A 27,867-nucleotide genomic window follows, 5' to 3' on the forward strand; every position below is an offset into this window, starting at 1 on the left:
GCCAATCTATAGATTCAGGGCTGGGAATATCTTTGCTCCATGAACAAAGAGGGATGAAAAACCTCCCCGGGGCTTTTCTTAACCTTCTTCAGGTTGGCCCAGAGCTGGAAAAGGCTCTGTACTGTGAGGGGTGCAACTCTGCCTGGGCAAACTGGGGAGGCTGGGAAGGGGAGCTGGGTTCCCCTGCAGCTCCTCCTGGGTTCACAGCCCTCCCAGGACACACTGGGATGCAGGGAGCAGTAAAGGGGATCCCTCTCTGGGGTACAAAGGGTCTCCAGGGCTCCTTGTGCAGCTGAATGTCAACCCACGCATGCAGAGCCGGGTCCAGGGTGATCCCAGGCCACAGCGGCTGGGAGGGCTGGTGGATATCTGGGCTGATCCTGCCTGGCCCCCAGGAAGAGCTCAGATGAAGGTCTCAGAGTTAGGAAAAACCTGTAGGGTTTGAGCAAAGGGCAGTTTTCAGGGTGAATCCCCTTTTTCGGTCTCCTGTTGTCAGTGAGGCGTGTTCCCTTTTTGCTCCTCACTTTTGGATGGCGGCAGTAAAACCCGGGAGCATTGCACAGCCCATGTTTCCCCAGGGCTGGAATGCTGCTGTGACTCTCCTTCCCATCACCGGCACCTGCCCAGGCTGTGCAGGGCAGCTGAGAGCTGCCCGTGTGGCTGTGCTGAAGGACCGACCCTGGCGAGGCTCCCGGGATCCCTCCAGACCCACGCTCCCTGCTGCAGCCCTGGCACCCCGCTGCAGGCACAGCACCGACTGCTGCAGCCCCGGTGCCTCGGGAGCGTGCCAGCGCCTGTGACAGCCGGGACCAGACCCACCTCCACTGGGCCCGGTGATCCATCCCTGCACCCCCAAATTCCCACTATTTCCCGTGAAGCCGATGGCGCACGGCTCCCCCCGCCCTGCAGCGGTTCCTCTGGTCCCTGAAGAGCCCGGGCGGCGTGGGCAGGCACAGAGCATCCTGCCCGCAGCTCCCGCCGCCCCGGGAGCAGGCACCGGGGACGCGGCCGCACCGAGGCGGCGTGTCCGGGGTGCGGAGCACGGCCGCGCTTCCCGTCTGCCGGCGAAAGGGCACGGGCCAGAAATAGAAGGGGGAGGAGGACGCCGTGACCTTTCCAGCAGCCGGTGACGAATAAAACTTTCCGGCTACCTGTAGGAAGGCGCAGCACGGGCTCCGGTATCGGCTCATCAAAGGACGACGTCCCCTGTGAGCAGGACAGGCACAGGCACAGCCACGGCGCCCGGGATCCTGGGCTGAGCCGGCCGGTGCCTGGCTCCGGCGGCTGTAGGGCTCCAGACACGCGGGGGGCTCCTGCCGCGGCATCTCAGGATGCTCCTGGAGCTGAGCAGGGAGGGAGGAGAGCGTGGTGGCTGCCGCCAGGACGAGCAGGAGGGCAGAGACACCTCTCTGCCAACAGGCTCCCTTTGGCTGCTCCTTTTGGGACACCCTTGGGCAGGAGGGGATGGGATGTCCCCATGCTCAGCCACGTGCTCAGTGCAAGGGGTTCCGGATTCAAGACACTCCAAAGACCCGTCAGGGATCCACCTCTGCGTCCCTGCAGCGGGGGACGCCCGGAGGCAGCAGGGAGTGGAGTCGGCAGCCAGCCGGGGTGCACACTGTCCCCACTAAAGGGCTCAGAAATGTCCCTGCAAGCCCCACGGCAGCCGATCCCAGCAGGAACCCGGGGGGAGCTGCTCCCATCCCCTCCTCTTCCCCCCTTCGGGATGCAGTGGCACCCACCCGCACGGAGCGGGGCGGCCGTGCTGCCCCAGCCCGCTTGTCCCCTGCTCACTGACCCGGCGGGGGATGGCAGCCGCCCCCGGCCGCCCCTCGCAGATGGCGTGGGCAGCCAGCACAGGTGGCCCTGCGCCGCGGCAGATCGGGCCGGCTGCCTGCGGAGAGCCCGGCAAGGGCTGTGCCCCTGCCACACTCCGGGGACCAGAGCAGAGCCAGGGCCCCCCATGCACAGGGGGTGCAGAGCCGGGGGGCCCCACAATGCTGTGCCCAGTGCTGGATCCAGCACTTCTCCAGAGCCCCGAGAAATAATCAGCCGAGGACGTGGAGCTGGCGGGCCAAGTGTGAGGGGGGACACAGGGTGTCCTCTCTCGGCCCCAAAGAAATGAGCTGGCCCAGAGAATCAGGAGGTTTTGGAAGGGTCCGATTTTAAGGAATTGCAGTAAACCATGCCATGCAGGGACAGCCCAATGCAGATATCTGGAGTGGATCTAACATCTCGTGAGGAGATTCTTGGGATAGAGCTTCCCCCAGCCCTTCCAACCAGGGCAAACACCCTGCTGGGTGCCAGACACCCCAGCTGGATGGTCTGGGACTCATTTCTAGGAGAAAAGGACCTGCAAGGGAGAAGGGAAGCACCCAAGCTCCGAATCACCCCTGCGTGGGGCTCCTGTCTCTCTCCATGGGTGATGGTCTCAGCCTGCACAGGGCACCAGGGTGGGCACGACGTGGCAGTGATGGTATCAGCTCCAGGGTGGGCACAGGGTGAGGATGATGGTGGGACTGTCCCACTCAAGAGGACCCATCTCGTGGCATAGAGGGGGATCTTGAGCCGGAGATGTGGTGCAGGAGATGTCACAGCAAGAGTGGTGGAGGGAGCAGGTAAATCATTAATTCTGGAGAAAACCAGGCTGGCATCCTGCCCATCACTCCTCGATAGGAAAAGTTGAAGTTGGAAGGGGAATTTTCACTTGTAACCTTCCCCTCCCTTCGCTGCCTTCCCTCTGGGGGCAGAGGGCTGGAGCAAGGAGCCAGCCCGGAGCCACGCACGCACCCAGCCCCAAACCAGCCTCTCGCCGAGCACGTTCTCTTCCAGCCCAGCTGGTTTTGCTTCCAGCCTGCTCCGTCTGTGCACATTAAAGCTTTTTCTAGGTCTGAACTGCTTTTGGCAAGCCAGGCTCCTGTTGGTCCCCACCACCCTCCCCACGGCTGCTCCCCCCGATCCGCTCCCCGTCTGGCTCCCGCTCCCCCTCCCCGGTCGAAGCCCTGCCAGGGACACGGCAAATCAGCGCGAAGCCTGCGGGGCAAATCGGTACAAATGAGACCAAGCAAGAGGGTGGGGAGGGACGGCGGGGGCGATGACTCCTGGGCTGGAGCTTCTGTTGCCGAGTTTGATGTTTCCTGCAAACAAGCCGGTAAATGCTCAGGAGTGGCTCCGGACATCACCTGTCCCCCGCCGCGGCGGGGTTTGGGGACGCTGGGTGCCAGACGGGGGGGACAGCCCTCGCCCCGCTCCCACAGCCTCCCCGCAGCCGCCCGGCCCTGAGCAGGGACCCAGCCGGGACGGGGGCCGAGCTGTAAGTGCTGACATTTCAATCTGTTTTGGGGAGGGATGCGGTGGGCGGAGGGTGGACGGTGCTGGAGGCAGCAGAGGGACTCACTGAGGGTCTGGGCAGGGAACAAAACCCACCGAGCACCTGGAGCGGAAAACAACCCCCTCTAAAAAGCTGCCTGCTCCTGCCAGTTTTGCACTCTCCCAAATAAATCTCCGCGCATCTGGCGGTGCCCAGGGGAGCCCTGTGGCACGCCACAGGCTGCCGGGAGCAGGAGCCGGTACCCGGGGCGGGGATGTGCAAACCCGCTGGGAGCAGGGAGCCGACTGTTCCCAAGTGATGCTCTTTGATCCCCTCTCTTTGCAAGCCGTGTAACTCCTGATTATTAAAGGCACTCGGCACCGGGAGGTCATATGGGGCCTTTCTGCTTGGGTTGCTCTCCTAATGACACGTCCGACTGCCTTCACCGGGGATCTGCTCACGCGAGTCCCTGACAATAGAAAGTTTGTGGAGGATTTTGGATGCTTTCCCCGTGACCGTGTGGTGATTGCAGAGGTCTGACTGGTTTCCCCACAAAAAAAAAGGAAAGGATACATCGGGAAAAGGGAACAAGCCTGAGAGGGCACAGAGGGCAGGTTCATTTTAATATATTTACCTCTCCACGTTTGGGTAACAACCAAAAAGATCAATGGTTTTCTGCAGGTTTGGAGCTGGGATGCATATTTGCAATTGTGAAAAAATACAAACCAGGGGAAGGGGAAATTTAACAGTAAGACAGTACTATATTTGTTATCCATATTTTTCCCCTAAATCCTTCTTAAAGGAAGTGAAAACTAAACTGAGCTGTTGAATTGCCAGAGGAGGAGAGTTACTGAGATGCTTAATGGTGTCAACTAGGAATATACCTCCTCACGCCAGGGAATGCGTGTTTGTAGGAATTTTGACAATTAAATCAAAAGGTCACATAGCAAGGAATAGTCCACAGCAGTCAGGGGCTTCTCGAAAAAAGGAAAGGAAATCAGGTCAGTGAGGCCCAGCTGTGCATCAGGGTGGTGGCAAACCCCGGGACTGCCACAGGGAGAAGTTTCTGGTGCCCACTGGATGCTCCTGCCCTGCTCTCACTCCTCCTCCCTGAGGAGGATTTGGGTTCCCCTCCGTGAAAATCTGGGACGGGATCTTGTGGATGTGTCACCCCTCCTTCCCTTCGGTGTTGTCACTCTTTCTTGGCGATCCCAAGGAATTTCAGAGCGCTGCCCCACCCAGAGGCAGTGGGGGAGCCCCGGTTTGGAAGGGGGATGGAGACAGAGCCCCCCTTCCTGCCCAGCATCCCGGGACTGTCACAGCGGTTGCTCCCGGCACGGTGCGGGCAGCCGGGACCCGCAGGATTGCGGCTGCACGGCCATTCCAGCTCGTCCTGCGGCGAGCGCAGGTTAACGAGCTGCATTGCCGCTTCCTGCACCAGTTAATAATATCCCTGCCTCCTCCCGGTGGCTTTGCCTCGGGCCCTTCTTATTCCTCCTGGTCATCCCTCGGCCAGTCTGCACTGGGCAATTTGGTGGCCGATGCCACCCGCCCGCCCGGCGTGTGCCCCAGCCCCAGCAGCTGCCCTCGGCTCCCGGCCCCGCGCTGCAGCCTGGCACTGCCCACGGCTGGGGCCGGGGGCTGAGCAGCTCAGCTCATTTGTGGGGTGCAGTGGGGCTGGAAACACAGGGAGGATCCCAGCAGGCAACCCCAGCCTTAATCTGCATTAAGAGCCCAGCCAAACATCACCACCGAGTAGCAGGCAGAAGGTAGAGAGGTGTCTGCTGCCCACGGGTCAGCCCACAGCACTGCAGGGGTTCCTGACCAAGAATAAAAATGTATATAATTATAAAATTAAATACAAATAAAAACATGTTTTGGAGAGAAATCTGTCTGCTAAGAGGCTGCAAAGGGTGTGTAGTGCTCAGGGTGTGATGTGCTGCCTGATGTGTTCTGTGTCCCTTCAGAACAGCCTCCTCCCTGCTCTCTGCTGGGAGCAGGTTTTCCCCCAGGTACAACCCGAGTTCCTCCCCTGAAGGGTTTATGGGTGTCCTTGTGTGCTGGCCCTGTGCCAGGGTGTCCCATCCCTCTGAGAAGGCTTCTGCCTGGCAGAGCTCCCCCACATTCCCTGGAGCCCATCCCAACCAGGTTTTCTGCTCTGCAATCTCCCTGCTGTTCCTAAGTTCTCCCAACCAGCATTGAAGCATTTCCCCTTTAGAGATTTTTATTTATCAGGTGGAATTGTTTGTGCTCCCCTAAGGATGGGGAGGGAGAAGCAGGAGGTGTTCCTATTTAGGACCATTTTGAAATGGATTTTGCAGTGGGCTGGATTTCATGGATGTGGTCACAAAACTACACACAACATATCAAGCCCCCTCTTCCCAGTTTATTTTATTGCCTTCAACCTTAAAGATAACAAGTCTTTCACAGGTGGCAGTTCCTTGGTGGCTGGTTGGACCTTGCCATGATTTAAATGCCTCCATCCCAAAACAGCTGGCTGGAGCCAGAGCTGGCAGGAGGAGCAGGGATAAGCCCAGGTCCTCCTGGGTGGGGCCCCAGCATTGCAACAGCCCCTCTTTCCTAGGAGCAGTTGAAATCATGGCCCCATCTTGGCCATGCTTTGGCTAGAAAGAGACCTGTCCTGTGCCTTAGGGGAGGGAGGACCTTTGGGGATTACCCTGGCAGAACAACACCCCAGCCAAGAAAACAAAGGGGTGTACTGTGCAAGGTCTGCTCCCTGTGAGCTGTGGTCCCCCTTCCTGCCCTGCCCTGCCCTTCCCTGCCCACCTGAGCTGGCAGGAGAGTGCTGAGGGTGGCAGGGAGGAGGCAGTGACTGCGTGTCTGCTGGCAGGGCTGTCCTCAGGGTGTACTGAGCAAAGTTCTTTGGCTGCGTGGGGTGACCCCAAATGAGGTCTGGGTGGCTGCCACCAGCAATGCTCTGCTTTGCAAGCCCCTGGGGACACTGACTCGGCTGAGAAAGCCCCAAGAGGGCCAGCTGTGGACACTGCTAGCTCCATCCCAGTCTCTGCTGAGACGTGCAGAGGTCCCTGCAGGGACACAACGGCCCCTGGCACTGCAGCACACATGGCTCAGACCCACCAGGGAGCACCCAGAGTGAGCCAGACATAACTTTGGTCTCTGGGACAGCTGTGAGCTCTCCTTGAAGTCCTTTTCATCTTCAAGGATGGCAAGAAGGTGCCAGGGTGAATTTACTGGGGGCAAATCTTGTCAGAGCAGCACAACTGCTCACACTGAGGAGGGGACTGGCTGCTGGAACCGGGGAGGGAGAGAAAGGGATCCTCCTTAAGTGACTTTAGTGTGGCTCCTGACATGGTCTCCTGCAGTCTCCTCATGGCCAAACTGGAAATGTAAAGACAAGGTGGGTCAAAAGCTGGCTGGACTGCCAGGCTCAATGGGCTGTGCAAGGTGCAGCTCCCAGCTGGAGAAAGGGAATGGCAAAGTCCTGCATTTGGGATGCAGTAGCCCCCTGCAGCAGGGCATGTCCTGGCAAATGAGCTAAAAAGCAGCTTTGCAGGAAAGGAGCCACATCCAAGACACCAGCAGAGACAGAATCTTGACTGCCAGGAGCTGTACCAAGAGAGGAGAGGATGAGAAAGGAAGAATGGGGACAGGGAAGGGTGAGGGAAATGCCTGGGATGTCCTTGTGTGAAGCTCCTCTCCTGCAGCAAAGGATAAGTGAGGACAGCAATGGACACATCCAGGAGCAGGAGAGGGCTGGGCTGCAAGGCAGGATTGGGGCAGGCAGAGGAGGGGTGAAGACTCCCTGTTCCTGTCCCCACAGGACACATGGGGTAGATTTGAACTGCAAGAAGGAGCATCTGGAAGATGGAGAGTGATTTGGTGGAGCAGGACACCAGAGCAGCAAACACAAGAACAGCAGGTGGGAGAAAGCTCAGGGTGGGAGCAAGGCTGTATCAGTATGGGAACCTTTGGCCATCTTTGGAATGTCTTAGGAGACACAAAAAAGCTGGGCTCTGCCAAGCCAGGAAAAGCAAAGCAGAGGACATCTCCTTCCTTTCTTATCATTCCCGTCCCCAGGGCATTTATGGAACACGAACAGCCCAAGGATAAATTAAAGTTGATGAGAACATTTCTAGTAGGAGGAACTGGGCTGTAGAAGTTTGGGGAGCCTCAGGGAGCCTTTCAGTTGGTCAAGGGGTGACTGAATGCACCTCAGTGTATGACAGATCTCATTGCTTTTCAGGGGAGGTGGCAGAAGAGGTGGAATCTTGTCCACACCCAGACTGGGGATCTGTGCTGATGTGGGCAGAGAGCTGATCTAACCTCTGTGTCCACACTGAGGACACTCATGTGGTTTTTGGTCTGTGGTGGGAAGGAGAAGTGGATTTTGGTAATCAGGGCAGAGTTGAGCCCCACATTGCCCAGCTTGGACTGCTGCTGATGTGCCACAGCATACAGAGGGGACAGGTGCCAGTGACCAGAAAGGGCTTCTGGAGATCCCCAGAGATCCCCCAGATGGAAGGCTGAAAGGGAACCTCGCCATGCAGGTGGTCACAGGCAGTGGGATCCATCCTTGACTCCATCTCCTTCTCCAGCACGAGAAGGAGTAACTTGAAAGTGGGGAAAGGAATTTCAGAGGTCATAGAAACTGGAAGGAGCTATGGAATTGTTTTCTGGAAACAGGAAAGCCCTGCACATTACAGACATGACACAGACTTTAGCCCAAAGGATGGCTGGACCTAGATCCTTCTTCCAGCTGCAAACACTTGTTAAGCCCCCCAAGCTCTCTCCAGCTATCCATCCTCTTTCCATGTTCCCATGCCAGCCTGGACACTGGCATGCACATCCCTGCATGCCAACACCACTGCTGATCCTCCTGAGTTAACAGACACCTTCCTCTCTATCCAGCTGCACGTTTTCATTTGGACACTGATGATGTCTTCACAAGTTTGGAGATCATTTTTCCAATGAGCTGCTGACTCCATGGCTGGGAGCCTGTGGTCTCCTGAGGCTCCATTAGCAGGTAGAGAGGAGGTGGAGGAAGATGTAGGAAGCTCCCAGAGTGGGGCTGAGGCAGAACTTTGCGGGTGGTTGATATAATGTGGAGAGACAGTCTGATATCTCCTCACCAGGACCTGCCTCTTTCCCCGAAGGGCTTGCAGCAGGAAAGGCTGTGGGAGGAAAGTCCTTTGAGGTGGAGGACCCTCAGGTCTCTGGAGAGTAGCCTGGAGGCTGTGACGGCCTGATCTCATCTCTCAGGGAGCCTGTGAGCTGTGCTGTGAGTGTCACAGGCAGACGATGATGACTCCAGCCCATTGTCACTTGGTTGAATGCTCTTCACGGGGTGTTGGGGCTGCCACAGGGAGCCTTCAGGCCAACATTTTGTGGGTGGAGGCTGGAGGAGAGGTCAGAGACATAGCAACACTTCTTGAGGAAGCGAACAAATGGAAGAAGATTTGACACAAAATGAGGGAAAACTTTACAGGTGGAGATGCTGTGACTATGGGGAGTATGTTCATCATCTGGCTGAAGGACACCCCAAGGCCAGGCAGGAGATGCCAGACAACCTGCACATCCAAAAGCAGCAATGCTTACAAAGATGGACCCACCTCATATCTGGGCTGGGGTTTGGGTCTCACCAAAATCCACCTGTGAAGAGAGTTAAACTTCCCCAAGCAGAAACTCAAGATCCCTCCAAACACTGGAAACCCAAGGGCTGGGAATCCAAACGCTGTCAGATTTGTAGACCATGACTCTGACTTTGTCTTGCCCCTGGGGTGTGAAGCACATGGTTTGGGGAGGCCACATATGGAGACACAGCAGTGCTGATGAAGAACCCTCGGAGCAGCAGAGCCAGGCTGAGCTACAGGACGTGGGCCACAGCCTCTGGCCTTGGACACGAAGATGTGCTGGGGGCAGACATGGAAAGATTGACTGTTTGGAGGAGACAGGAAACCCCAGCTCTTCTGAAGACGTGCTTTTGGCAAGAGAAGAGATTTTGGTGCAATAATCAAGATCAAACTGGAGAAAAGCACAGCTCGAGGTGGGAATAGTTTCAAAGCTGCTGAGGTAGGGAGGCAGAGGTGGTGGGATGGCCTCAGCCACTCACACAGCGGCTGTACAGGGTGAGGCTGGGGAGGGGCAGAGCCCCCAGCCCCACCAGCCACGCTTCCCCCCTCTTGCCGAGTGCCTGCTGCTTTGCCATGGCCAATTGCCTTCATCCCAGCTCCGATAAACGCTTAAAAGCTCAAATCACACCACTCCAGGCTATGAAAACGAAAAGGGACCCAATAGCCGCTAATAGCCGAGCAGCCCCTGCGGCAAACGCGTGTAGTGTAGGGAAAGTGGTTTGCATCGATCAGCGCCTGCCGCCCCGGCCGCTCCCCTCCCGGCGCTGCGGAAAACGGGATCAAACCCCACGGGAATTTCCAGAAAGGCAGAATCCAGGCAATGGCAGGAGCAGGAAGGTTTGTGGGGTTGGCGTGAGATCCCACCAAAGGGCCATCCTTTTGCTCCACACTGTCCTGCCCTGGCACAGTCACCAGGGCAACGCAACCCGGAATGGCAAACAGCAATGCCAGGGCCACACCGACTGGAGTGATGCTGAGCCCTGAGAAATGAGTGGCTGGACAGCCTGGAAGGAAGAACCTGGTGGATGTAGGAGCAGGGAAGAGCTGTCCTGTGGTTGGTGCTGGGTGTGCAGGGCACCACCAGTGAAATCCTGCCTGTGGAGGGTAGGACCAGCTTGTAGGAGACCACAGGAATCCTCAGCTGCAGGACAAGGGGCAAGGCAGGAGGTTCATCACAACGACACTGACTGCAGAAGAACCCCAGTGCCTTTCCTAAGCCCATTCCTCCATGCCATGTCCTACAGCCATCTGGGAAAGGTTGAGGGCAGCCAATTTCCATGGGAGCGTTGCAGCTCCCTGGCAGCCTCCCAGTCAGCACTGGAGCACTTGGAGGTCAGCAGCAAAGAAAGAAGATGAGTTTGAGAGATGGGGTCTTTGCTCCAGTCAGAAAAGCTCTTGGGAGTCTGCAAAAGTAGATCAGGGCAAGTTCCCATGCCCATCTACTGGTGGAGAGGGTTGGTATTGGTACAGGAAACCCACTGGACTGAGCCCCTTCCCACAAGTGGCTGCCACACACTAGAAGCAGGCTCAGGGAAGGGGGTGGGATCTGGAAGGGTTTGGTCCTGTGTCTAGCTTCAGCTTGGAAAGGAGATGGTGAAGCAGGGCTGTGGTGGTGAACCATGTGTCTGGAGGGTGGACAGGGACTGTGGTTGCTGCTTCTACTAGAAGAAAGAATTGGCATCAAATGAGACTTGTGGGGACAAGCTGGAGGGTGAAGCTCTGGGTGGTGTGCCAAGGACTCCCTGGTGCAGCACGCTTCAGGGGCTAAACATTTCCACAGCTTCCAGAGAAGCTCCTGCAGACTCAGAGTGGGGATGTGCATTCTCTGTGCTTCATTCGGTGGCACCTGGTCTGCTGGGATGGCTGATGGGTTAGGAAAATTGGAGCAGTACCATAGATGCTTGTGCTACATCCTGGAAATCGAGTTTTGGCTGTTATTTGAGATGTGAGCTGGATGGACAACTGAGGTGCTGTGGCTCAGCTGCCCCAGCAGCTGTGTGCCCTTTCCTGCATGCCTGTCCCTGGACACCAGGCTGGCATTTTTTAAGTACTGGAGCACCAGGGACTGCAGATCAGATCTCTTTCGTGGGCATCTCTCTCTTCTTCCTTCCCTTTGTCTCCCCTTCTCTTTCTTCTCCCCTTGCCGCTCGGCTCCCTCCATCGGAGCGTGCCCCTCTCCCCTGGCGGTGCCGGGGATGCTGCAATTCCCTGGCACAGGTGCGCGGTGCCCGCTGCGCGCTGCCCCCAGGCACGGCCCCCGCCGCCGCAGCTGACAGCCCACTGGAAATAATGCGTTGTGGCAGAGAGAGACTCAGCAGACCACGAAGATCTGCTGGTGCGGGAACTGCTCAGCAACCAGGAGCCACAACGCCTGTCTCCCGGCTCTGCAGGGCCTGAGCCGGCTCGGGGGATGCCTCCGCTCCGCCGGAGCCTGCCTGGCTCACACGCAGGGCACTTCCCCACTCTCTCCCATTCTTCCTTTTTGCTCTTTCCCCTTTTCCTCCCTTGCTGTTCCTCTCCGCTAAGGATGTGGAAGCGGCCCAGCTGCCTGTCCCTACACGGGACATCGCTCTGCCGTCCTCTGCACCACCGGGCACAGGAGGGGAACAAACGGCTCCCGCAGCAGCCTTGGAGGAGGAGGATCAGGTGTGCAGGAATGGAACAACCAGTTCCAGTCTTCCAGCAAAGATTTAATCTGCCTCTGGCATATAAACAGCAAATGTTTGTTCAACTGACCTGCAAACAGGCGACGTGCATCGCAGCGGGGCCGAGGCGCCCAGCTCCCCGCTCCGCCACTCCCGGTTTCTCGCCCTCTAGCAGGGTGACAAGGGGCAGGGGACCAGGGACAAGCAGGTCCAGGATGCTCAGGGCACCCCCGGCTCAGTGGCTGGAGCCAGGGAGTGATGCTCGGAGGGGCCCCATCCTGCCCAGCTGCTGCTGCATCCCTCCTGCTCCCGCGGGCAGCGCAGCGTGCGCGCAGCACTCACAGCTCACAGCCACACATCGCGGCTGAGCGCTGCAGGACAGGCGTGTCCCCGCGGGCAGTGCCGAGTGCTGAGGTGAACCTGCAGGCAGGAGGCCCCAAGCTCTGCCCGCACATCCCACTGTGATGGGAAAAACCAGCCGGGGCTGCTGCAGGTCAGGGCTGCACCCCGCGGCTCCCTCCCACATCAGGGGACACGGGTTTGTTACAAGGGGACGTTTTTGTCTATTTTCTGCATGAGCAGACCTTACTGGCAGGGTTGAGTACCAGCTCAGCCCACAACGTGGGCATACAGGGGTGTCCCCCAGCCCTGCCTGAAGCTCAGCCTGCCCCTGGTAAAGCCACAGCATGGCTCATTCCCTGTCCCCATGGCAGGTGGGAGATACTCCGCTGTTTGATGTCAAACCTCAGAAAGAAACTTGAAAGGGTTCTATGCAGGTAATTCTATCACACAAACATGATCCCAGGGGAAGGGGATGTCCCTAGGTGCCCCTGGCAAGGAGAGTGGGTACCAGAGCATGGGAGCATCCTTCAGCCCAGCACAGCCACTGCCTGGGCATGGGGCTGGTGGGACTGTCCCCACAGGACTGTCCCCCCCAGGGCCACTGGTATTGCAGGCTGCAGCCAGAGCATCCCTGTGTACCTGGAGCAAGATGATTAGGGGAAAAATCATGGAGCCCATGGGGCTGCAGGGCAAGAGGCCAGTGCCAAGGTGTGGGCTCACCAAGGGGAGCAGCAGGAATGCCATCCAGCCGTGGGAGGTGGACAATACCATAAGATCATGTGGCAATCCATCCTCTGGCGTGGTGCTGCTGCAGGAGCCCCTTCTCTGCCCATCCCACTCTGACCCCAGCCCCTTGGCACTGCTGTGCCAATCCCCCTGCCCTGGGAACTGCAATGGTCCCCCCCAGCCCCAGAGGGAAGCCCCCAGGCCATGTGCAGAAGGATGTGGGCTGTGGCTAGGCACACTCCAGGCCGCTGGGGAGCAGGACCCGTTGCGGGGGCTGTCAGGTTCTTTACCCACTGCCTGGGCCTGGCCCCAGGCAATTCCCTGTCCCAGCTGCCCAAAGTTGCAGAGACACATGCTGTTTCCCTTTCCATCCTCCAAATCTTGTCTCCTTCTTCCCAGAAGCCAAGGAGCAGATTTTTTCCCCAAATGGCTCCAGCTGCCACATTGGTGCCAATCTGGAGCTGCTTCTGGCCTTTTCCTTTCTGGGCGCTGCTCTCCCACACCAGCCTGGCTGCAGGGTCTCTGGGGCAGCACTCTGCAGTGGGATCTGGTACATGGGGGAAGGATTTGGACCCTAAGAAATGAGCCCCAGACACACAGAATGACCCCTCAAATTCGCTGCTCTCCCTGGGAGAAGCTGGCAAGTCCCTCCAGAGCAAAGCAGTGTCTGGAGGGGTGACACTGCGCAGGCATTTGCAGCAGTGCTGGGTGCCCTGTGACTGCTTGGCCACCTGTGAAGGAGTCCAATGTCACGACTGTGGTGCCTCTGCAGTCTGGCTCCTCTGTGAGATGAGGAGTGGGGGAGCTGTGCCCCCTGCCCATCTCAGAGCTGGTGGGGGCCAGGCTGTGGGACAGGCATGACACTGCTGTCCCCAGGGAGTTTGTGGTGGGAAGCACAGAGGGGGCAGCCCAGTGTTAGCGTCCTGCGGGGGATATTGGATGGACATTTTGATCTTGGCAACACCTGGAAGTGGGGAAGGTGTAGTTTAGCCTGGATTGGTTTTCCAGGCCAGATGATCCCTGTTCTGTCACAGGACAGTGTCAGTCCCGCAGGGCCAGAGAGACTGCACTACTTTTCCAGCAGTAACACCAGGTTTCAGGCAGTCAGTCTGCAGCCTCTCCCATCCAGTCCATCCATCCCACTGCCCTCTTTGCTACTTTGCTCCTGGATCACATGCAGGGCTGCAGGTATCAAATTTAGCCCACTCTGCAGCAGTTTTGGTGCCAGAGCTTTGGAACACCTTGGTAGGCTCTGGCACTGCCGTACCCCAGGAGATGGCAAAGCCAAATGAGTCCATGCCCAGCATGGTATTGGGGCTGCTGACTCTTTTCTCTTTTATCCCCTGCCCTCAGCAGGGAAATGGTCCCTGAGCTGGGCTGGGGCTGCCCCAGAGAGGCTCTGGCTGGCCAGGCAGGTCACCTGGGCACCTCAATGTCAGTTTGAGGTGGTTTAGCTTCAACGCCTTTAATAGTGTTTGTTTTCCTTTTCCTCTGGGGTGGTTTCAGAGAAGAGGGTTGATAATGGAATCAGTGTATACAGGCATACCTGCAGGCTTTGGGCAAAAATTCCATCAAAAATTCCATCCAGCCTGGCTTTAAATCTCAAACCTGAGAGCTCCATACTGATCTCCCAGAAGCTCCACTCTGTGGGGCTCCACTCTGTGGGGCCAGGAGGTGCCCACAGAGCAGAGCCATCTCCCCGGGAGCTGCAGGCAGAGCTCACCACCTCCATGCTGTCCTTTTTCCAGGGCACATTGTGCTTCCCAGAGAGGCGTGGGAAGATTCACCTGCCGTGCCCCTCCATTCCCACCAGGAGCCATCTCCAGGCAGCCTCCACCATGTCCAAGGACGACGGGGGCTGCAAGCTGACCTCGGTCTACAAGCACAAGGAGAGGAAGCCGAAGAAGCCTCACTACATCCCAAGGCCATGGGGCAAACCCTACAATTACAAATGCTTCCAGTGTCCCTTCACCTGCATGGAGAAGTCCCACCTCTACAACCACATGAAGTACAGCCTGTGCAAGAACTCCCTGTCCCTCCTCATCGAGTCTGACTGGCCCTACAAAAAGGGGAACCTGCTCCACCCGGAGCTGCGGCTGCTGCACACGGAGAGCTCCCGCCTGCGCGGGCGGCAGGACGAGCAGGACCCCTGCGACCCCACAGCCACCGCGGCAGGCTCCGGCCGGCCCAAGCAGGTCCCCGGCAGGGACGGCCACGAGGAGAAGCTGACCACAGGGGTGGAGATCCTGCCTGCTGAAGGGGCTGCTGAGGAAGGCGGCCAGTTCCAGGAGGAGGAGGAGGATGTTGCTGGCCTGCTGAGGGAGATGGATGCGGGGGAGAAGAAGGAGAGAAACGAAGAGCCAGGTTGCCAAGGTGACCCAGCTGAACCAGAAGTGAACACTTTGGTCTTTGGCTTCAAGAACAAGAGGGACAACAAGCCTTGCAAGGAGGTGGAGCCCGACTTCATCATCACAGATGTCTTCTCCCTCAAAAACCACGTCATGAAGGGCAGGGAAATGGCCTCCCCTGACCTAGATGCAAAGCCAAAGCATTGCAAAGTGCCAAAGAAATGTCTGGCCAGCGGTGGCATCTTGATGGAGCAGTGGAAACTGGTGGCAAATGGGCAAAGGAGGAACACACCTGAGGTCTCCCCACCTTGCACCGATAGCAACATTATCCCGTGCTACCCCCCTCCAGCCTACAGTGACTACCACGAACCTCAGGGCCTGAACCTCTCACTGCTGGGTATTAACTACCCTTTGAACCCCAGTCTCTTCTCCTACCTGAGCCCCACCATGGCCAACAGCACGACAACACACCCTCACTTGGCTCAGCTGCCCTTCCTGGCCTCCACAGCCCAGCTGATGCACCCCCATGCCTCGCACTTCCAGCCTCTGCAGAGCCCTGAGCGCTCAGCCTTCCTCCCCCGCTTCTACTACCCCCTGCTCTTTGAGCACACCTTCGGCTCCACGGAGAGCAAGATGTCCTCCAGCAAACCAGACCCCCAGCAGCTGGTGGGCTCAGTCATGCCCACACCGCCCCAAACCAAACCTTCCAGTGAGCCAAACAAACCCGGGCTGCTGAAAGTTCCCATGCTGAAGACAGGTTTTCCTTGGTCCAGAGGTGTCCGGGAGGAGCCAGGCTCCGAGCTCGGCCACTCTGCCATGGTGGGGCAGGAAGAAGAGGAGAAATGGCTGTCCCAGGAGAAGGAGAGCAACCCAGCTTTGGGCCTCAGCAACCTACGCAAGAAGTCAGCCACTGACATCTACCAAACTGTGGTGGGGATGAAGGATGGTGCTTTCACTCACAGCACTGTCAGGAAGACAGAGCTGCCAGTGGTGCCCTGTCTGGAGACCAGCAGCCCTCCAAGAAACCCGCTGAAGAGGAAGTTCCCTGCCAATGGGGTGGATTTGATAGGAGCCGAAAGGATGATGCCTGGGAAGCTCAGCTACCAGAGCAGGTAAGGTGCCTGAGATCTCTCTGCCTCCTCCTCATTTCAGGTTGTTATTGTTTATCTCCATGTCCTCTTGGTTCTCTGTTCGCTCCACTAATCCATGGGATAAGTCCTGGGGAGCTGAGCACTCTTCAGGCTGGTGTTTCACACCAGTGCCCACCCAAGCAGAGCTCCCTGCCCTCCAGGGCCTCGAAAGCTCCCAGGGGCAGGCAAGCACCTGGGCTCTGTCACACTTGCTGTCCCTTGCTTCCCCTGATCTATCTGGAGCCAGACATGATGTGGTGTCTGTGTGGGGTGGACCTGTTCTCCCCAGGCATCAGGAAAGCACCTCTTGTGTCCCCACATATCCCAGGTTTGCTGGAACAATCGTCTATTTTTAAGCATACACATTTGCATTCCTTTGATTCACCTTCTGGTTTCAAAGCCCAGAAGGAGGGTCACATTCCCAAACATTTCCTTTTACCCAGGGCTAGAAATGTGCACAGCTCCTTTAAACAGAATTTCAGTTCCTCCCCTGGTTGTGCAAGTCCAGCTGTGGCTCCAAGAAAAATGTCACAGTAAAGCCACAGCTTTGACACCCAGAGGAGCTTTCTGTGGAGAAGATCTCTGTGGTTTTCTATCTCCACCTGCCCTTGCCATGCCCTCAGGCTGGCTGGACAGATTCCCTGCAATTTGGCCTTCAGGACTGTGGAACAGTAATTTCCATCAACATTCTCCACTGCTCCAAGAAGAGGGGGAATCCAGGCTGGGCTAGCTGAGGTGGGATCAGCACCATCTCCCCAGGCTGGCCTCTCCCTTTGTCGGTGCCATGAAATAGTGTGTGTCAGGATCCACCTTCCTCTGGGAGAACAGTGCCAGGAGCAGGTCCAGCCAGGGCTCTGCCTGCTCTGACCAAAGTCCTTCCTGGAAGGGTCTCACGCTGGCAGCAGCCAGTGGAGGAAACCTGCCTAATCTGGTAATGCTGGCCCTGGACATAAGCATGAGGATTTTCCTGTCTTTTCCCCTACTGATTGTATCCACTTCTTCTCTGCAGTGGTCCAAGGGCCAACCCTGGCCACATCCCCAAGGCCCTGGACCACTGGCACTCGGACGTCCTCACAGGCCAGCCTGAGGAGCCAGAGAGGGGCAATGACACTGAAGTCCTTCCCTCTGTGGCTGCTGCCCTGGACCATGGCCTCTGCAAGCAGAGCCGACCCCAAGAGACTTCTGCCATGACAGGCCCCGAGGCCACAACCATGCTTATCGGGGACCTGTCCAAAACCTTGGAGGAGTACCAAGAGGTGGAGAAGAAACTGTCTGATCTGTCAAAGGAGGACACCCCTGGGCAAAAAGAGCTCAGGGAGCAGCTGGTCAAAATCCGAAGAGAGCTCTATCACATCCACCAGGCACTGGAGAAAGCCACTAAATCCCATGAGGGGCCGCTGGACCTGTCAGTGAAGAGATCCTCTGAAGGTCTGGAGAAGGTCCAGCAGGCCAAGAAGGAGCCCTGCAATGTGAGCCTGGGAAGCGAGAAGCTTCATGGCAAAGACCAAGGGCCCCTCAGCAAATGTCCGGCCACGGGGGAGGCTGGAGATGGGGAGGGGCTGCCCAACTGCCTCCTCGAGGCTGAGAACAAAACCATTGACCTGCTGATCAAGATGAGCCGCTCCGAGAGCCTGCGGGCGGCCTCCTCCGAGGCCCCTGTGGGCGCCGTGATCAAGGCGGAGGTGCTGCCCCTCACCGTGCCCCTGGAGCTGCGCCACGTCATGGAGCCCTACTACAGCCGGCCCACCAAGTGCGAGGCAGACTCCAGCGTGCTGCTCTGCTCCGACGGCAGGTCCAGCAGCACGCAGGGCCCGCAGCTGCCGGCCGGCGCCGAGGACGGGCCCCTGGGCTGCCGGGCCATGCAGCGCTCCCTGTCCTGCAGCCTTCCCGGCGACACCGACGCCGTGTGTGTCCACAGCCCCCTGCATGCTGACCCCTAAGTTCACCTTGCTCAAAAGCTCCTGGATCTCACTGACCACCTCATGCCTCACCTTCCCAGTGTCCCACCACTCCACTCCTCCTCCTCGCCATGGATGAAAGCTCCACCATTGCCTGGCTGGACCACGTTGTGTGGGGTTCCAGCAGCTCCCCCGGCTGAGTCCACCAGGTGCAAAAATCCAGTCCCTGTGCTCCCCAATGTGTCACAGACAGTGCTGCTGGGCTCTGCATGCTCCCAGCCTCAGCACCCCAGTCCTGGAACTCCCTTAGAAAGGAGCAGACACCAAGAGAAAACTGCTAAAAACACCAAGAGAAAACTGCCAAAAGCACCAAGCTTTCATCAAGGCTCACCCAGCCCCCTCATCAGGGACACTCAGGGACATTTGCAACCCAGTTCCTACAATCTGTAGACAGGGGAGGGACTACAGAGGGCGAAGCCTTGGTCCAAGTTGTGCTCAAACAGACCATGGCTGTCACCTTGTACAGAGCAAGGACACAGTGGCTTTGTCCCACTGCAGCTGGAGGATCACAGCCAGGAACCAGATGGCCAGCTGGATTGCCCCAGAGACCAAGAGTTTTCTGCACTGTGGAGTCAAGAACATCCTGCAAGTCACAATGACAAGTGTGACAGAGGAGCCACCTTGCCAGCTCCACACCTGGCTCCTGAGCTCTCCTGCCTAGGTCATTTGCCAAGTGTAGGGAATGCTGGGCTGTGGGGACTTGTTCCTGTCCACTGACCATCCATTGTCCTGGTCCTCCTTTTGCCTTCACACAGAAAAGACCTTCCCTCCCTCTCTCCCCACGCAGGTGTGATGCATGTTCCTCACCAAGGCCCCCATCCTGCAGAGTCCAGCTCCCAGGAGCTCCTGCCCACTAGTCCTAATCCCCCAAACACTGGTGCATGGGACAGCAAAATGGGTGAGAAGGATGCTGTTGTGAACTCAAGAGACACAAACCCCCAAAACAACTGTGAAGGGACAAACTTGGCCTGTCCCAAGCTGGAACAATGCTGAGCAACCACCCCTCAGCCTGAGCACTGGAGATCAAACCATCCAGGCAGGTGCCTGCTGCTTGTGGGATCAGCACTGGCCTTCCCAAAACGTTCTCCCTGTGTTCACTGGGGGTTCCTGATTCTGTTGGGCAGACTGGGACCCACTGCAGGGCAGTCCCTGTTCCCACAACCCTTGTGAGAAACACCTGTTCTGGCTCAGGATGCCCTCATGCTTGGGCCAGGAACTCTTGGAGTCTCTCCTGGAAAAGCATTTCCTCTCCCATCCACACATTGTATTCAGGACGTGGTGGGGTGTTCTGTTAGCTCCCAGGCCCTTCACCAGCTTGGTGGCTTGTTCTTTGAAATGGGAAATACTGAGATGGGGCCAGGAAGGCAGGACAAAGAGGACAAATAAGGGACATACACAGCACATCCCAGGAGCTTTGTACACTCTGGGCCCAAAGAGGCTGTGGTGGCTGAAGAAGGCAAGGCCCCATGCGGGACCTGGGATTCCCGGGTGCTTTGAGGGACCCAGACAATATGAAGAGTTGGCTCTTCTCACCTGATTGCTCCCTGGACAAAGCTTCCACATCATCAAAGGGGTTTATTTCTCATTGCAAGAATTTGCTTAGGGCACAGGGCCCTTGTGGGGTTATTGGTCTCTTCTCTCTGGAGGAAAGTGTGGGGTGGGGCGGAGGACGACGTTCAGAGATGCTCAGCTCTGCAGTGTAGCCTTTTGAGCCAGCTCCACATCTTCCTGATGGGCCGTGTCCTGCTGCTTCCCAGCATGGCCTGGGTCCCAAAAGGGAAGGTGAAAAGACCCCACCAGAACAGACCACAGAACCTGGGTGGAAGCTCCTCAATTCCAGAGCCCAGGGAGGTGGCATTGCCAGCCTTTCTGGGTGTGAATTGTGCTGTCATCTCTGGATGCCAGAACACCATCAGCACAGCTGACCCTCCACATCAAGCAGCTAGCTCACATTAGCCTCCTCCAACAGCCTGCCAGTGTCTCTCCAGCCTCTTCTGCCATCCTGTGCCCCTCTGTCACCCCATGCCCTGCTGTCACCTCCTCTCCCCAGACCCCTCACTGCCCTGGCAGCCCATACTCCCCTTGCTAGCATCTCCCTGTTCCCATATCTCAGGGCTCCCTACTTTCTCCCCTCACCATTTCTTCTTCCATGCCTGGACCTTCACCCCAGTCACCGCAGGAAACCCACAGGCACAGCCAGGAAGTTGGAATCCCATTTTCCCATGACATCTTTCCCTGCCTTTACCTCCTCTGAGGGAGAACAAGTCATGTAGGTCTCTCTGCCTACCTGGAAATCACATCTCTCCCAGTTCCAAGCACCATCCCATATTTTTTAGCAGATCCACATTTGAACATGGGCACCTTGGAGATCCAGGACAACAGAGGGGTAGCTGAGCTCCGGGACCATCAGCCCTGAGCTTCAGCAGGAGATCCACGTCCAGATCACCAGGCCATGCTCCCTTTCACCCCCTCTTAGCAGAGATGTTGCCTGCACACTGTCACCTCTCTGTGCCCAGAGCCTGACTCCATCCTGCTGCCAGAGCTGGGATGCTGCCTTGCTCTGTGGTGCCCATGATGTGAGCTGAGCACCTCCCATGAGTAGAGCAGCCCTCCCTGTGTCACTCCCTGTGTTCCTCACCTCTGCAGAAACCTGGGGGGGCAAATGGGAGCTGGGGGCCAATCACACAGTATTTATTGTTCACAATTTTACGAATGTACAAAACAAAAACCAAACCATTAAAGGAAAAACCTCTGAGTGGGAGTTGCTGCTGGCTGCTTTGTTCTTTCCTGGGAGTTCTGCCTGCCCTGGCTGGATCCTGCAGCAGTCTCATGCCACAGTTCCCATCACAGAGCCTCTGTTTTTGAGGTGCCAGGTGAGCCACCAGCAGGCTGTGGCCAGATGTTGACACTGGCTGAGGGTGGTCTGTGTTTATGTGTGGTGGGCTTTGACTCTTTCATTCTGCTGCATCAACACCAGGATCCCCCTGGTTTGTCCTGTGCTGGAGAGAGGGGCTGCCCACTGTGTCTGCCAGCAGAAGTCAGGCTGAGATATGTCCTCATAGAGTGTCCTAATTCATAGAGTCCCAGAATGGTTTGAGTTGGAAGGAACCTCAAACCTCATCTCTTTACACCCCCTGCCATGAACAAGGACACCTTCCACTATCCCAGGTTGGTCCAAGCAACCTGGCCTTGGACACTTCCAGGGATAGGGCAACCTGTGCCCAGCTTCTTTGGGCAACCTGTGCCAGGGCATCACCACCCTCGCAGGGAAGGATTTCTTTCCAATCAATAATCTAACCCTGCTCTCTTTCAGTTTGAAGTCATTCCCCATGCCCTACCACAACACCACTTGCTCCTGCAGAAGTCCCTGCACACACACACGTGGCCTTTTCTTTCCATTTCCTTCACAATCCACCATGGCTGGACTTTGGGACCACAACAGCCAACTCTGAGTTCTGGAGCAGGGAAGAGCAGAGAGAGGGTGCACAGCCATATCCCACGTCCCCAGTTCCACCCTGTCCATCAGCCTCTGCACCTTGCCCCCAGGGGTGCTGGCAGCACCCCCACGGAGGGGATGGCTCCCCTCTCTGCCCTGCCATGGCTGTCCAAGGCAGTCCCCTTCCCAGGGACTCCTGCCTGCAGGCCACCAGGGACGTGGCTGAGCTGGTGGCACCATTCCAGTTGAAAAGATGAAAGCATTTACCCTTACATTTAAATAATGGATGGGAGTTGAACTACAGGGGTGGCTTATCCAGGCTGCAATCTGCACCCCCAGGGCCCTCAGCCCACTCCAGCACAGGACCCATTACACGCTATTTGGTCACCCTAGAGGCATCTGATAGCGAGCCATTACCCACAGATAGCCATCATTCCTGGCCATGGTTGGCCACACTCCCCCCACTTGCATGTCCCTCCCATTTTCCTGCCATCCAAGCCCACTCCCAATCAACAGATGGAGGACCTAGCCAAATCCCTCCCCTGCCCTGATGAGGCAGCAGCCCCCCTGCTTCTTGGGCTGGGGGATACGGGGTCACAGCAGGTCCCTGGCACAGCTCAGAGCCCAGCAGCTCCTGGTCAATGGAGCTGCACAACTTTTATGGGTATCTAACCCCAGGTGGGTTCAACTGCTCCTGCTCAAGAATTCCTTCTCCTCCAGCTTCAAGAGCAATGGAGAGCTCAGAGATTGGGAGGGAGGGAAGTTTCCTAATAAACAAACCCTGAGGGAAGGCTTATCTCAGGCAAGGCAGTGGAAGGAACCAGATTGCAAGGTTCCTTGTAAAAGAGGAGGTTGTTATGCTTCCCGTCCCATTGGCACAAGGACACGGCCCCAGGGAAGCTGGGAGTGGAGGGCACGGAGGGTGGCTTTGCTGCATCCCCAACCAGTTTACCAGCAACATTGGTGTGACTGTGAGCTCTGGCTGGATGCCCTGCCAGGGTCAACAGCAAGGGGAGAGAGTGCAGGGGCACACCAGACACCTTGGGACACAGGGACAGGACCAGAGCTCCCGGGGAAGGGTGGCAGGACAGCCTCAAGCATGAGGTAGGAGCATCCCCGAGACGCCTAAAAATGCTGTGTTCCCAGATTTCCCCAGCTTGGTGGGAAAGGGCCGGTGACAAAACCTGGGGGTGGATGCCATGCTGGAAGAGGATATTTGCTGCAGAGGTACAGTCAGCAGGAGTCCCAGGAGTCATCCACCTGCATGGAGGATGGCTGGAGCCGTGGTGGGCATCACCTCTTCCCACTGCACTCCAGTCTGGCAGGGAAACCACGGTCCAAGGGATGGAGCTGCAAACTCCCTTGGGTTTGCCCACAAGCAAAAGATGTGGCAGAGCCAATGCCATCTCCAGGGCTGGATGTTGCCAAGCATCAGCAGGGTGCTGGGTGTGACACCCAGAAATGGGGACACGTTTGTTGCCAGGGGGAGTTCATCCCTCTCACACAGCAATGTGCAGCTGGGTGGGGGGGATCCAAGTGATCTGGGACCACACAAATCCAGAGGCTGAGATGACCAGGAGGGTGAGTGCTGAGGTGCTCCACCCCACTGTGCCAGGGCCCCACCTGCAGCAAGCTGGGGAGCTGGGCACTCACACGGAACTGTGGGCTACCAGGTGGAACCAGCTGGGGACAAGAAGTGGTTCCTGCCCAGCAGCACAACCAGTTTTCTCTTACCCCAACATGGGCAGGCCGGAGCTCGGAGCAGTGGAAAGTTACCAAACGTGGGCTCACAAGAAGGGCCAAGGTCGGCCAGGAGATTTCTGAGCAGACATGTGAAGCTGCAAAGACAACCTGGAGCAGAATTGCTCCATCTCTGGCAGGAGGGAGGCAATGACCCAGCCTTGCAGCGGTGACAGGGCAACTTGAAGTGTGAGACAAGGGCAGAGAAAGATACCAGGCTGAGAAAGCTCTGGGGCTGGGAAGACAAATCAGGCATTGACCCCAAAGGGGCCTCATCACTCCAGAGGGTGTGTCCCAACCCATCTTGCACTTCCCACCAGAGGAAAGGCTGGGAAGGTTTCCTTTCTGCCAAGTGACTGCACATTGGGGGGTATTTTCCCCATGAACTTAAGTAAGGACTTGTGTTGTTCTTGGGAGCTCCAAGTGTCCTAGAAGGTACTAACAGTGCCAGGAGAACACCCTTCCCTTTGTCTCTTCCTCACACCTCTTCTCAGCATTATTCCTCCTTGGAAGCCTTAGCACAGTAGGAGCAAGCAGGGGAGGCTGTGACCCCCTCGAGGCACAAATGTTGCCCTCAGGGCTGGTAGCACACCAGGGAAGCAGCACAGATGTGCTGAGAGCTGGCAGGGGCTGATCTGCCAGGGCAGTGCGGATCAGAGGGACAGCCCAGCCCAGGCCTCCACCTGCTGTCACCCAGGCTGCAGCTCCTGGGGAAGAACAGCAAGTCCTCCTGGGAGCTTCTCTGTGGGAGGAAGAGGAGCACAGGCAGCCAGAATCATCACTCCACACATTGCCTGTGGCTTATCTTGGATCCTCTGCTCCCAGCTGATTGTGGAAGCAGCACTACCGCTCCTCACCACTCTCCCCACCATAACTACTGTGGTGGCATCTGTGCCTGGAGCCATCTCACTGTGCCCTGGTGACTGTCCCCTGGCTCTGACAGGAACACTGCTGGTGTATTTTGGGACCCACATGAACTCTTCAACCCCCATCAGCCACAAACACTGAAGTGCAGAGCAGTCCCTGAGACTGCAGCTCCAGATCTGCTCCGGCAGCAGCTGTCTTCAGCATCCCCCCACAGCGTGTAACCAGTGTGGAGGAGTAGCTATCCCACCTCCTCAGCTTTACATGAGGAAAAACAGTACAAAAGGCTACAAAATTTCCCTGCTTGGTTTTCCCATCTGTTATTGCAATTGGAGATTTCCTCTCCCTGCTCCTAGATGCCTCTGAATGGATCGGTTCCCTGGGTATTTGCCCAGGGCAGAACCTCTCTAGCTTTGGAGCTGGATCAAAGGCCCATGGAGGGAAGCAGTGAGGGTTTAAGTACTTAAAAGAGCTGGAGTGGGTGAGAGTAGTGCTCTGGCTCTCACCAGGGCCGATGCTTCCAAAGGCAGCCAAGCTGAGCAGGGAGGTTTCCCTCAGGCTTTGCAGACTAAGGCAGGGTGAGATCCCGGCTGCTGCTGCTGCTGGTTGATCAGCTCGTGCCTTCCTGCCCTCTTCCCTGCCTGGAAGGGGCCATGCCCACTGGGACTGGGCAGTACAGGAGATGCCAAGTGGTGCCAGGGCACCATGGCTGAGTGCTCCCCACTGCTGCCTTGGGGTGCAGGAGAAGATGCTGAGGATCGAATGGTTCAGAGAGAAGGAGCAAACATTCCTGCAAGGCAGAAGCTTCCTGAAGACCCAGGAGCACCAGCACAGCTGGGTACTGTGCCTGAGCAGCCCTGGCTCCCCCATCCCAGCTGCTGCAAAACCAAAACACCCAAATCATTCTCCCAGATCCAGGGCTCAGGGAGTAAAAGCACCCAGCTGCTGTTATTTCCTCCATGATTTTAGGTGCAGGGTACCCAAGGATGTTTACAGTTTGTGGTTTGGATGGGAAGTGGGAACGGAAAGTGGAGGAACAGGCTTCCTTGCCCACCTGTAGCCAATGGCCACAAGCCTGTGGCACACCAGCAGTGCCAGCCTGCACCCTTCCTCTCCAGAGGAAGGGCTGGAGCAATCCCTCGTGGAAGAGAAGTTGGCTCAGTATCATCCATAAGGGAATGTTTCCATCACATCACTTTGCTCCAGTAATAGCCATGCCCCTGGGAGTCTACAGTGCTCCTGGACATCCAGAGCTCTCCTCAGCGGGCTGAGCATGGAGCTGTGTTTGCAGAAAGCTTTTGTTCATTTCCCACCTCTTGCATGGCCTTGGGATGCTGCTCCCTGCCAGGACAGGAGAATATTTCTCTTTCCTCCCACCCCCCTTCCAGACCAGGAGGAGAGGCCAGGATGGGGTGGAGGGAGGCAGTCTGATGGGACCATTACCCAGCTCCCATGGCCCTGGGGACAGCCTTGTGCTCTGGCTGGGTGGAGAAGGGGGTGGCAGCAATGGAGAGGCTGCAACCAGGACAGGGATTCATCCACAGGGCTGCTCCTGGCATGAAAGGGGTTTTGTGGCAGTGCTCCACTGTGCTTCACAGCTTCTGGCCCTTCCCAGCAGTCTTAACAGGGAGCTTCATGTCCCAAAGAGGATTAACTCCCTAATCCTCTTGTGAGCCTTGTGAGCAAGGGAGGCTGCAGAGGAGGAGGGAGAGAGGGAGAAGCTCAGGTGCCAGCTGAGCCCTTATCAGATTCTGGAGAATCTTTTGCATTGGTTAGCTAACCAGCTGCAGGGATTCTGAGCTGTCCATGCTGATCAGAGGACAGGGCCAGGTCAGTTTTAGGGACCAGAGCTTTCATTTCTGGAGGGATTTATGTGATGCTTGAAGAGGAGCTGAATTCTTGCTCTCACCTCCATGGAACCAAGTTTAGGAAGCCCCAGCCCAGTCTCAGTCTGCGTGGGGGATCAGATTCCAAGAGCTGTGTCCCCCAGTGTCCCCAAGTCCTGGCATGGACACTGTAAGCATTCCATGAACAGTGGGGGCAGGGGGTGGGGGTGCAGCCAGGACAGAGGCTCTGGGGATCACGTTTTCTGTGTGTAGATGTGCAGCGGATGCTCCAGCTTCCCACAGAAACCTCTCGCACAGTCCTGGGACACGACTTTCCCTTGCACACACACACGGGCACAGACAGGGTGCGTGCCAGCTGCTGGACGATCAGTGCCCGTCACTCGCGGTTGCTGGGCCAGCGGGGCCGCCTGCTGTCCGCACAGAGCAGTGCCAGCCCGTGTCCGGCCCGACCCCCGCCCGCTCCGGGCCCTCATCGTCCCTGCAGTCCCTGCAGACCACCACAGCCCTCGGCCGCTGCCGGTGGTGCGGAGCAGGCTGGGCACTGCTGGCATGCTCGGGGCCGGAGCGCTCTGGTGTCCAGCGGGGACCAGAGCCACAGGAAGCTTTTGCAGCCCCACATGTGGCACTGGACTGACACGGTGGATTTTCAGGTCCCCCCACACTCTCCCCAGTCACAGAGCTGTGCTCTAGGTGGGGAATATTCTCAGTGGAAGGGTTTGGCTTGTTTTCCTGCGAGTCTATGACTTGGTAGCAATGACGTTGACTCCTCCTGTGGGATCTCCCACTGGCTCCCTGCACACTTCTAGTGTGCGAGGCAGGCACCGTGCCTGTCTCTCTGGGCACAGGGACTGGGCTCATGTGTTCCTTGTGGACACACAAACAAGAGCTGCTGCCAGGGGAGGAGAAGCCACAAGGGGTGAATTGTGCCACTTACACCTGCAAGGAATGTGCTCCAGGAAAGCCTGAACTCAACACGACCACTCTTTCCCTTGGTCCATCTCTGGCAGCAGCAGGCTGACCATGGCCATGTCCTTGACCCCTGCAGCTCCCAGTGCTGGCGTAGGCAAGGGCTGTGCCAGGGCTCTGCCATGACACAGACCTCTCCTGGGGTCCAGGGTGGCTTCTGAACAGGTTGTGACAAAGCCACGGTCCTGGAAAGGTGAACAAGAGCCCCAGGGCCAGGCTGTGTTTGTTTATCCTGGTGATGGAGCACACAACAGCAAAACAAAAGGTCAGACCCTGTTGCCCTGGGAGATGGTTTTTGAAGCTGCCTCCCGTCCTGCTGGGGCTCGGATGGAGTGGCCCCAGTGCTTGTCATGTCAAGTTAGTTTTGTAATTTTGGCTGGTAATAGGTCTGAGGCAGGCAGGGTGAGCTTCAGGGATACATTGATCCAGGACCAGAAGGGCCCTGAACACCTGCTGAGAAGAGCAGCCAGCCCTGGGACTTTGGAGGCAGATCCCCATCCCACAGCTCCTGCAGCCAGACAGACCCAATCTGCTTCCTTAGTCCTAAGGGAGACACATGCAGCCCCTCCAAGCATCCCAAAACGTGGCTGAGTCTGACCAAAACTTCGCTCACATTTGGCCCAGCTGAATAATGAACAGACACAAACTTCTTCATGACTTGGCCAGGTTTAAGGTGGGTGGTTTGATCTCACTGTGGGCAAAGGTGGGGAGGGCACTCTCAGGAAGCACTGTCAGGAATCACTGCCAGGGAGGGAAAGCAGGTTCTGAGCAGCCCCTTGCAGGCTGCTCCTTGCTAACTCTGCTTTTACTCCTGACCCTCTTTGTTGGGGCAGAACTAATAAATGCCACCATCAACTCCAAGCATAGTTTTGTGTAGTTGTGGGGAGCCTGGGTTGAGTAGTGTGGAGATGGAAAGGGGGGCTGTTCCAGCAGTCCTGGCTGA

General features: G+C 57.3%; 1 protein-coding gene across 1 annotated transcript; it reads left to right on the forward strand.

Moving 5' to 3' along the window:
- Positions 1–3,093: 3,093 nt before the first annotated feature.
- On the forward strand, positions 3,094–20,797 carry PRR35 (proline rich 35). Its single transcript, XM_039732671.1, has 3 exons — positions 3,094–3,313; positions 14,384–16,095; positions 17,123–20,797. The coding sequence occupies exons 1-3, from the start codon at positions 3,095–3,097 to the stop codon at positions 18,051–18,053; spliced, it is 2,862 nt and encodes a 953-aa protein (XP_039588605.1). The 5' UTR covers position 3,094; the 3' UTR covers positions 18,054–20,797.
- Positions 20,798–27,867: the final 7,070 nt, after the last annotated feature.

Source organism: Passer montanus, unplaced genomic scaffold, assembly GCF_014805655.1.
Source record: "Passer montanus isolate IOZ18808 unplaced genomic scaffold, ASM1480565v1 scaffold8, whole genome shotgun sequence".
NCBI classification, from domain to species: domain Eukaryota; kingdom Metazoa; phylum Chordata; class Aves; order Passeriformes; family Passeridae; genus Passer; species Passer montanus.

What these genes read in the sequence shown, in the direction of transcription:
- PRR35 (XM_039732671.1), top strand. Translation starts at nt 3,095, where the DNA reads ATGACTCCTGGGCTGGAGCTTCTGTTGCCGAGTTTGATGTTTCCTGCA. An exon ending in GCCGGGACGGGGGCCGAGCT is followed by an intron (nt 3,314 to 14,383) that starts GTAAGTGCTGAC and finishes TCCTTTTTCCAG; the next exon opens with GGCACATTGTGCTTCCCAGA. An exon ending in AAGCTCAGCTACCAGAGCAG is followed by an intron (nt 16,096 to 17,122) that starts GTAAGGTGCCTG and finishes TCTTCTCTGCAG; the next exon opens with TGGTCCAAGGGCCAACCCTG.